This window comes from Tasmannia lanceolata, unplaced genomic scaffold (genome assembly GCF_043159265.1).
Source record: "Tasmannia lanceolata isolate RefF3 unplaced genomic scaffold, GAP_Taslan_0.1 ptg000020l, whole genome shotgun sequence".
In the NCBI taxonomy this organism is placed as follows: Eukaryota; Viridiplantae; Streptophyta; class Magnoliopsida; order Canellales; family Winteraceae; genus Tasmannia; species Tasmannia lanceolata.
Window position 1 is genome coordinate 15,874,742 of NW_027518697.1, and position 9,446 is coordinate 15,884,187.

The following is a 9,446-nucleotide window of genomic DNA, read 5'->3' on the forward strand; positions in this document are numbered from 1 at the left end:
GAAGTGCAAAGTGCGCCTAAAAAAGCGCCAATAAAGCCACCTCCTGGGTTTTTGACCGTTGGGGGAAGGGACACAACCCATTGAATCACATCTGCCGAGCGTAAGTGCAAAGTGCGCCTAAAAAAGCGCCAATAAAGCCCTATAGCCCATTGCCCACACCGAGTGGGCGTGTGCGAACGGTGTGTTGGACTGTCCCACGGGTCCACTGATGGGTTCAACCCAATGTGCAACCAAACAAGTAGTAGAGAAGTGTAAGGCTTTATAAGCCCTTCTCTTTCCTTTTTCTCATTCGGTTAAGGACTATCTTTTCAACTACACTTCTACATCATTTTGTAAAAAACAAATCTTTCCAAGAAAGCATTTTCTTTTTCCCAAACGCTTTTGATAAAAATATCTTCCAAAAAACACTAAAACATGCAAAACATATGATTTTGAAAATCCAAAATCACTAACACACATTAAGAGTACGGGAATGGAAGAGAGGATACGGTGAATGGCCGCACCTGTGAACCGTGGCTAGTCGTTTACTAATGAAAATCAATTTACTGCATGACCAAATGTATTTCTATTTCTTTTAAAAGATATTTTCTAGTCGGAAATACACTCAATGAAATCGTTTATGAAGTATTTTCATGAATATTTTATAATTGTTTGGTGTGCCAATAAAAGTATAACACTAGATTATTTAAAAGTGGATAAAATCAGGCCGTAAATCATGTTGACTTTCTCATGGTGCAGACGAATACCCTTTGCAAGATTTAAGGCATTCTCAACAATTTCTCTTCATCGAGAGTTACTCACATTTGGAGGGAAGGAAACTAAGCAGCAGACTACTTGTCCAAGCCGAACTGCCCTTGTTGACTCCTTTGGAGCACCCCACTCATGATTGTATTTTTCATCCTGGTAGGGGTCCTGCCTAACATGGCTTACCCACCAAAAAAAAAATCACGTAGACTTCGACTTTCTACTTATCGAATTATCCAGATCATATATGGGATATTCGCATGCAATGTTTTATATTTTGTGGTTACACCACTAAAAGAATTGCATATAATATGGTTGGGTTCTTCAACACTCTCATTTTCCGCTTTCCAGAGCGGGCAAAATGGGAGGAACACATTAAAAATAAAAAATAAAAATCAGTGGTTTTAGCCCCCTGGAATTAAAGATTTGGGGAAATGGGCAGAACAGGACGAGTTTGCTGAATGATTGTTGTTCTCCATGACTAACTTCCTACTTACTGAATAAAAAAATAATTATCCCACTTACTGGATCATAATCATCACAGAAACAGCCTCTCTGCAAAGCAAGGGTATGACTGCGTACATCTAGCCCTCCCCAGACCCCGCAATGGCAGGAGCCTCGTGCTCTCGGCTGCCCCTTTTTTTGGATCATTGAATATGATCGGTCTGCCTTCCTAGGTAATGATCGTTAACTAACATACTCTTGTGATCATTGAATAACATATCCCTATAAAGAAAGATATTTGGGCAAATCTCATGGATGTCCCCTAAAAATACTACTTCTTGCATTTGCACTCAGTGCATAGATCTAGGTAGGGCTGCACAACAAAACCGCTCAAACTGATAAACCGAACCGAACCGGGCCATTCAGTTCGGTTCGGTTTGGCTTTTATTTCTATCGGTTCGGTCACGGTTACGATTTTCACAAAACCGATCCAATCGGTTCGGTTCACAGTTCAGAAGATATTAATCCACAAAACCGAACCGAACCGCAATTGATATGAAAACCGAACTGAACCGGTTCATATATCTCTTTTTAGTATTTTTTGCTGTTCAACTTCAAACTTCAAACGGTTCGTCCATTATTCCCAAAATCAAATGGTCCAAAGTTGGCCATTATCCCCAAAATCAAACGGTTCGTCCAATAGTAATCCATTATGTCTTTTTCTATTTATGACTGCCCATTACTTATAGGTAAAATACAGATAAACCGTGAATCGAACCAAACCGAACCGGTTTTGACCGGTTTGGTTTGGTTTGGTTCAACTGCCAATCGGTTCGGTTACGGTTTGGAAAAATTCCAAACCGATGGGATCGGTTCGGTTTAAGAAATTCCCTTAAACCGAACCGGACCGAACCATGTGCAGCCCTATATCTAGGTGAATTTTTTTTTTGGGCAGGCGTTGATTGAACTCATTGAAGTCTTCCTGCCTTTTTGTCTTCACACAAACGCCTTGTGAATCTAATTACAGAAAGCAAAATACAGTCATGTTTGTTCAGTATGAACATAAAGCATAAGAAGACATCAAACGAGAACGAAAATTCAGTAATGGAATCCAACAAAAACATAAGACAGCAACAAGAAGGGTTTAGCTTGGAATTTATATATAGACCATAAGGAAGTTTGAGCAAGTTAGATTTTGTTTAATACATTAAATGGATTCAAAAAGTGATTCTATCGATGGAGTTTAATGTATAAATAAAAGAAGGAAGAAGATCTCTGAACTTGTTTGATTTAATAATGGGCGCTCATTTCCTCTATATATTTCTGAAATGGGCTGTTACAATTCCCAACAAGGCTACCCACATCCAATCAGAAAAGTTTGAATAGAGAGGAGAGTGCCATTATCAAAACAAGGTGGTGCAGATACCATTTTGCTAAACCAAATGAGAACAAAAGTTCAACTAAGGAATCCAATGAAAATATCAAGGAGCAATAACAGGACCGCTTTAGACTGGACTTTACTGATTATAATATGGGGAATGATATTTCCATGCCCTTTCTCAGCACTGCACCCAAAATCTTGCTTTGTTTCATTTTGTGAAATGGCATGCAAATCATTTTAAGATGAGACAAGCAAAAGGGGGTAGAATTTGGATGCTACCAAAATCTGTCTTTATTTGCTAATAGTAATATTTTAGCGAGCAATGATAGATACAAGGGATCCCTGCATAAAGAGCTGCAAAAGGGCTATTCATTGGATCTACGTCCCAGTTACATTTTAAAATCGGTTGAAAAAGTAAAATCAGTTACATTTGATGACGTGGATCCAATGAAGAGCCCTTTTGTGGCTCTTTATGCAAGGGCTCCCTTGTATCTATCATTCCTCTATTTTATGTTACCTACCAAAAAATAACATTTTATTTTAAGTGAACCTAAAATCTTTTTAATATAAGACAAACAAAAGAGGCTGGAAATATCATTCCCCCATTTGGATGCCTCCAAAATCAGTATTTATTTGCTAATAAGGTCATTTTATTTTAAGTTAATCTACTTAATTTACAAATGGGAAATGATTCATAAGGTACTTTATAGTTAAGGAAACTATGCAGTAGTTATAAGGAAATTTACATCTGTAAAGTATTAAATAGCTATAGAGAACTTTACATGTATACGAATTTTTCTAATTAATAGTTAAGGAAAATCCAAATTTATAAGGTTTTTTTTTTTTTTTTTGCTAACTTATAAGGTTCTTGAGGGTCACAAAAGTTTCCTCATCACATATAAGGTAATTAATAGTTAAATGAGACTTTTTATTTATAAGGTTTTAAATAATGGTCACCCAATTTTTCCTATTATATATATAGTATAGTATAGAAATATGGGTGTCACTCATGCTATTTAAAACGTTAGATAAGCATTTATATACTTATACTAAAATTAAGAGGGGGGCTTCGCTATCATAATATTATTATTTGCTATTTAATATCTCAAACTATCTATACTATATTTTTTATCTTCCAATCTATACTTCGATACCTTATCTATCTATATATACAAATAGAGAAAAGTGTTGGTGTGCTTAAGTGGTTTATAACGCCTCCCATTTGTTCGCTTAAGTTGGACCCAAACATTTAAACGAATGGGAGACGTTATAACCACTTAAGCGCACCAAAAAAATGGTGTGCCAACATATTCCTCATACAAATATATAATAATGGGAAAAATTGGGTGGTCTCTTTAACTATTAAATACCTTATATATGTAAATTTATTTATAGTTATTAAATATGTTATACATGTAAGAAAAAGGCCTGAATGGTGTTCCATTGGATCCATGCCACTCATTAATTGCAGTGATAAATTTTAAATATAGATGAGTGATACGGATACAATGGGGCACCATTGCAGCTTGTTTTTTTTTTGCAAAAGTATTATTACATGCAGAAATATTTTTCTTTGATGAAAAATGATCAAAATATCTTTCTCTATTAAAAAATAGCCAAAATATGCTCTTTAATGGCATTTTTATCGAGATAAGGGCACCTGGGTTATTTTTCTCAATATATGGATATTTTAGTATTTTCTCTTTTTTAAATCTTTCCATTTTTTATGGTTCTCTAGGGCCACCCAAGTTTCTCATTGCATATATATGGTATAAATAGATAAAAGCAATTGACATCTATAAGATATGATGATGACAAAATCCGTCCCTGTGATCGAGTGGTTGGTAGAGCTCTGTCGTCTATGGACCTGCGCTCACAGTGAAAGCGTTAGGGGTCCTGGAATTTTGGCTCCGGATAGCCACTCCGACGCTCAAGTCAAAAATTCGCACCACAGGATAAAAACCAGCAATGATAAGATGACTAAAGCAAAGCTGTGTGAAATGTGTGTGCAGCTGTGTGAAGTGAGAAGAAGAATAAACATCACCCCATTTTTTCCTCAGCACAACTCTTGCGTCTTAAGTGGAATGGCAGTGTTAACCAAGATCATAAAGAAGCAAGACGAGCGTAGGTCATTAGCATCGCTTATTTTTATTCTAAACACCCTTCTCTTTGTCTTTAGCACCTTCCAAATTGATGTCGACACCACTTCTATTCATGTCGTTTTCTTTTTCAAATCTTTCATCTTGCCTTTTAAGAACACCTCACATTGTCTTATGTCAAATATCCCCCTCTATTTTAAAATTTTTAGGATTTTTCCTTTACATTTTTTTAGAATTCCCTCCTTTACTATAAACATTCATTCACTCTTCTTATGGGAAATACTCCCTCCAATTTGATATCCACATCCTCTTAATAAAAACAGGAGGCAATGTATGATCTTATTGTTGGTTGTCATGCTTTTTTTAATGTCATTGAAGTTTGTCGCCGCTTCTCTTCATCCATTTTTATTTTCTTTCATTATCTTTTAATTTTATTTCGTCCTTTCGCCTATTTTAGTTGCGATACCTCTTGTATGTGCTTGCCTGAAATAGGAACTCTACTCAGTTGAGGTGCCTTGTTCCTTAATGTGTGTGCCTGAGTGAGCATTTTCAAATTCCACGAGGATCGACATCAAAAGCTGACCCATTCCATGAGGATCGGTAACTAAAACCGATCATGTTGATCTGCCCATTGAGGTTTGGTCCATTGTGACCCTTTTCCTTAAAGATCGGTATCTAAAACCAATCAATCCTTGAAGATCGATATCTAAAATCGGTCAATGAAAACTCGCCCAATGAGGCTAGAGTCCCATCAACCATATTAAGGCTCATCTTCCAAGTCACATAATCTTCGCCAACCAATATCAGTCATCTGGCAACAAACATATATCATCATCATCAGCAACATCGGATATGCATATAAGGCGACATCTTCATCAGACAGTTTATCAATATTCAATATTGTGCATCAAATTGGGGAATTTTAATTCAGAAATTTTATTATGATATCAAACGTATGTCGATTTTTCAATCCACATACGTTTGAGGGGGCATGTTCGAGAGTGAGAGATCTCACTGTTGTATCATCTAGGATAAGATGATAGCTAGTTTGGATAGATTAGATGGTATGAATTAGGATAGTCTTTTTCCAGATCTTTATCTTCTTATCTTTATTTGTTAGTGTTAATGAAAATCAACTGAGGTGGCTCTCAATGATTGACTAGTATGGTGAGCCATCGCATCTGTCCTTTCTTTCTAATTGATGTTGCTTTAAACTAACATGAGTGGCGAAGTATACACATCAGGTTTTATGGCCTGAATCATTCATAATGTGCTCATATACTCCACTTTGGCCAATACTCTTAATGGTTGTCATCCTCATCATAAGGAAACTTTCAAGCATCTTAAATGACCCTCTAAGATATGCTTTGACTATAGTCATGAACCCTTTGCATTTTTTAGTCCAAAATGCATCTCGGATTGTTTTGAAATGAAATTCTTCGTGGTCTTTACCCAAGCGTTTAGAATACTCCCACTTCGATCTCACCTCAATTAGGGTTAGAACCATCAATTGGTTAAAAACTTTCACCTTTACCATAATTTAAAGGTATTTGATCGGAAATAGGTTGAGAAATGGAACAAAAGGGTAGACCTGTCAACAATGCTTCCAAACACTCTAGGTTGAGTAGCATTTCTTAACTCATGCCAATTCCAAAACCAACCAAAACTGCCTCCTAGGCCCAAAAATATTCAAAAGCTTGGAGGGTCATTTCGCGGCTGACTTTCACAGTAGAGACCAGCCACGCAGGTCACTTTTCAACAGATTTTGTCTTATTAATTTAATTCATTGAAGTGGTTGTTCTTCCTGTTAGGTATCTTACCGAAGGGCCTTTAAACTTGTCCCATACCAGGCTGGGTCCCACCCAGTCCATACCTAGGTGGGCCCCCACTCAGGACCATAACACTTCCCTAGCAAATCCCTATCCGAGTCCTTACTCCTTAGAAGCTGTATCGCATAATGAAGCCCAAATCTTATAGTGAGGAACTGATAAAGTGAATACCCTCAAATTGGCTTAGGAAAAATTGCCAATGGGGGATACCATGATACAATAATTGTGAATGGGGACACAATTTTGAAAAATTGTAAAAGAAGGTTGATAACCCCCTTTTGAGAGTTTGATAACCCCATTTAGAGGGTTGATAACCCCCTTCTAGAGGATTGATAATCCCCATTTCGTCCCTCTCTATCAATTTTTCAGAAGTGTGTCCTCCGATTCACAATTCTTGTATTTTGCCATTCTGGTGTCCCCCCATTGGCAATTTTTCCATTGGCTTATAATCGAGGTACCAAAATATGAGTAGATTTCCATCCACCATTTATTATGCCCATAAATAAAAGGTTGGTGCTGGTCCTAGTCATAAATCCCCATCTATCTATCATTATTTGTCTGAAATTCTACCGTTATCCTCACTTACAGAAGAGTGTCAATATCACTTCTGACCCCATTTATCATTACTTATCAGAGACTCAGAGAGACCCTTCTCCTTTTATCTTCTCTTCGCCCACGCACAAAAAATCAACCTCCCAATAACCCCCCAAAAAAAAATGGCATTCTCTGCAACTCTCTCCTCTCCCAATCTCCCACTTCCCAAAACCCACCTCAATCTCCACCGTCCATCTCATCTCTCCCGCTGCTCCATCTCAACCCCATCATCATCATCATCACCACCGTTCGATCTGCTCCCTTATTGGGCGACCCTAATGTCAGAGATCGACCAAAAACTCGAAGAAGCAATCCCAATTCGGTACCCAAACAAGATCTACGAGTCCATGCGCTACTCCGTCCTCGCCAAAGGCGGAAAGCGGGCCCCGCCGGTGATGTGCGTGGCCGCCTGCGAGCTCTTCGGGGCCCCACGCGGGGCCGCCTTCCCCACCGCCTGCGCCCTCGAGATGCTCCACGTGGCATCCCTCATCCATGACGATCTCCCTTGTATGGATGATGACCGGAGCCGCCGCGGAAAACCCTCTAACCATGCTGTTTATGGTGTGGATATGGCAATTCTTGCAGGGGATGCACTATTCCCACTTGGGTTCAGGCAAGTAGATTAGAAGAGGTAACCTAGGGTTTATTTGGTTTCAAGTATTTAGCTAGTAGATTTGCTGTGTAAGTAGTCAACAGGGTGGAGACAAGCATTGGATTTACCTGGAACTTAACCTTGTGGAATAGTGGTAAGTAGTGTTTGGTCGTCGGCCTCTTAGAGTAGTGGCAGGGGGTGTCATTACCAATATAGAGAGAGAAGAGAGGTAAGAGAGAAGGAAAAAAAAGCATCATTTTCAAGAAATCCAAGCAAAATTCCACCTTTTTTGTGAATTTTAGCTTTGGGTTTTATAAGGGGGAGACAAGGTGACACATGAACAGACATGTAATAATTAACTAGGAAACATTCCTAGTTCTCTCTAGGGATTTCAATGCTATATATATATATATATATATATATATATATATATATATATGACATAGGATATCCCCACCCCAATTTTTAGGGCAGGACTATTCCCTACAGATGCACACAATCACCCGTAAACCACGCCCATCGAATAAGCCAGGGGAGAATTGAACTCACGTCAATGGGGAGCATACCCATGACTTATTGGTAACCAAACAAAGAGAGAGTGATTAGGAAAATAGGTTAAATTAGAAAGAATATTTTATCTTTGAGGAATGCTAAGGGATGCCCTTGCAAAATTGAGCTGAAAGATTGCCCCCCCCCCCCCCCCCCGTTGGCTAAGTCACCATTGTGCATTTATAATGGCTTCAAGTCAAGAGAGTATTTATCTTTCAAAAAAAAAAAAAACAATGGTGACTTGCAGCCAATGGGGGCACCCTTTCAGCCCAATTTTTTCTAGGGCACCCTTGAGTTTCATACCTCTCTATCTTTATTTTATTCCACAAATTGTCCTTATCTTTCTTATGTTTATCTCTCTTGAGGTTGTTTTATATAAACACTCATTAGGCTTTTTGTAATTCAATTAAGATTATTGATAATCTCCTAAATTCATCAGCCATATCGTCACCGAGACACCGTCGAATCTCGTGCCGGCGAACCGCATCCTCCAGGTTGTTGCCGAGATGGCCCGCGCTGTCGGATCGACCGGAATGGCCGCCGGACAGTTCATCGAGTTGAATGCCGGTAGCGGCAAGGATATGGTAGAGTTAGTAGAGGAGAAGAAATTTGGGGAGATGGCGGAGTGCTCAGCGGTTTGTGGAGGGATTTTGGGGGGAGCTAAGGAGGAGGAGGTGGAGAGGTTGAGAAGGTATGGGAGGGCAGTTGGGGTTTTGTATCAGGTGGTGGATGAGATATTGGAAGAGAAGGAGAAAGGGATGGGAAGAATTGAAGGCGAAGAAAACAGAAAGGGAAGGAATAGAGTGAGTTATGTTGGGGCTTTTGGATTGGAGAGGGCTATGGAAGTGGCAGAGGAGCTGAAAAAGAAGGCAAAGAGAGAGTTGGAGGGTTTTGAGATATACCAAGAAAGGGTTGCTCCTCTTTATAGTTTTGTGGATTATGCAGTGGAGAGAGGATTTGAGGTGGGTGTTGCTGGAAATGGTGGATTTGGTGATGTAAGGATAGAGGCTGCAAGTAATGGGGTGTGTTTGTAGGTCCTCCCATTTTCTGTCATGGATCTTTATGTTGCAATAAATTGAATAAGGCACTGTTTCTTACTTATTTAAGTGTGTTTGATGTAAAATTGTATGTGTATTACTGTTAGAAACTTACCGACTTCTCCAAAAGCTTAAGTTGTTGGAGAAGGGCATAATTTAATCTTTTATACTTTAACA

General features: G+C 38.8%; 1 protein-coding gene across 1 annotated transcript; it reads left to right on the plus strand.

The window, feature by feature from the left end:
- The first annotated feature begins 7,140 nt into the window (after positions 1 to 7,140).
- On the plus strand, positions 7,141 to 9,446 carry LOC143854588 (heterodimeric geranylgeranyl pyrophosphate synthase small subunit, chloroplastic-like). Its single transcript, XM_077364629.1, has 2 exons — positions 7,141 to 7,704; positions 8,672 to 9,446. Exons 1-2 carry the CDS (start codon positions 7,214 to 7,216, stop codon positions 9,264 to 9,266), a joined length of 1,086 nt encoding a protein of 361 aa, XP_077220744.1. The 5' UTR covers positions 7,141 to 7,213; the 3' UTR covers positions 9,267 to 9,446.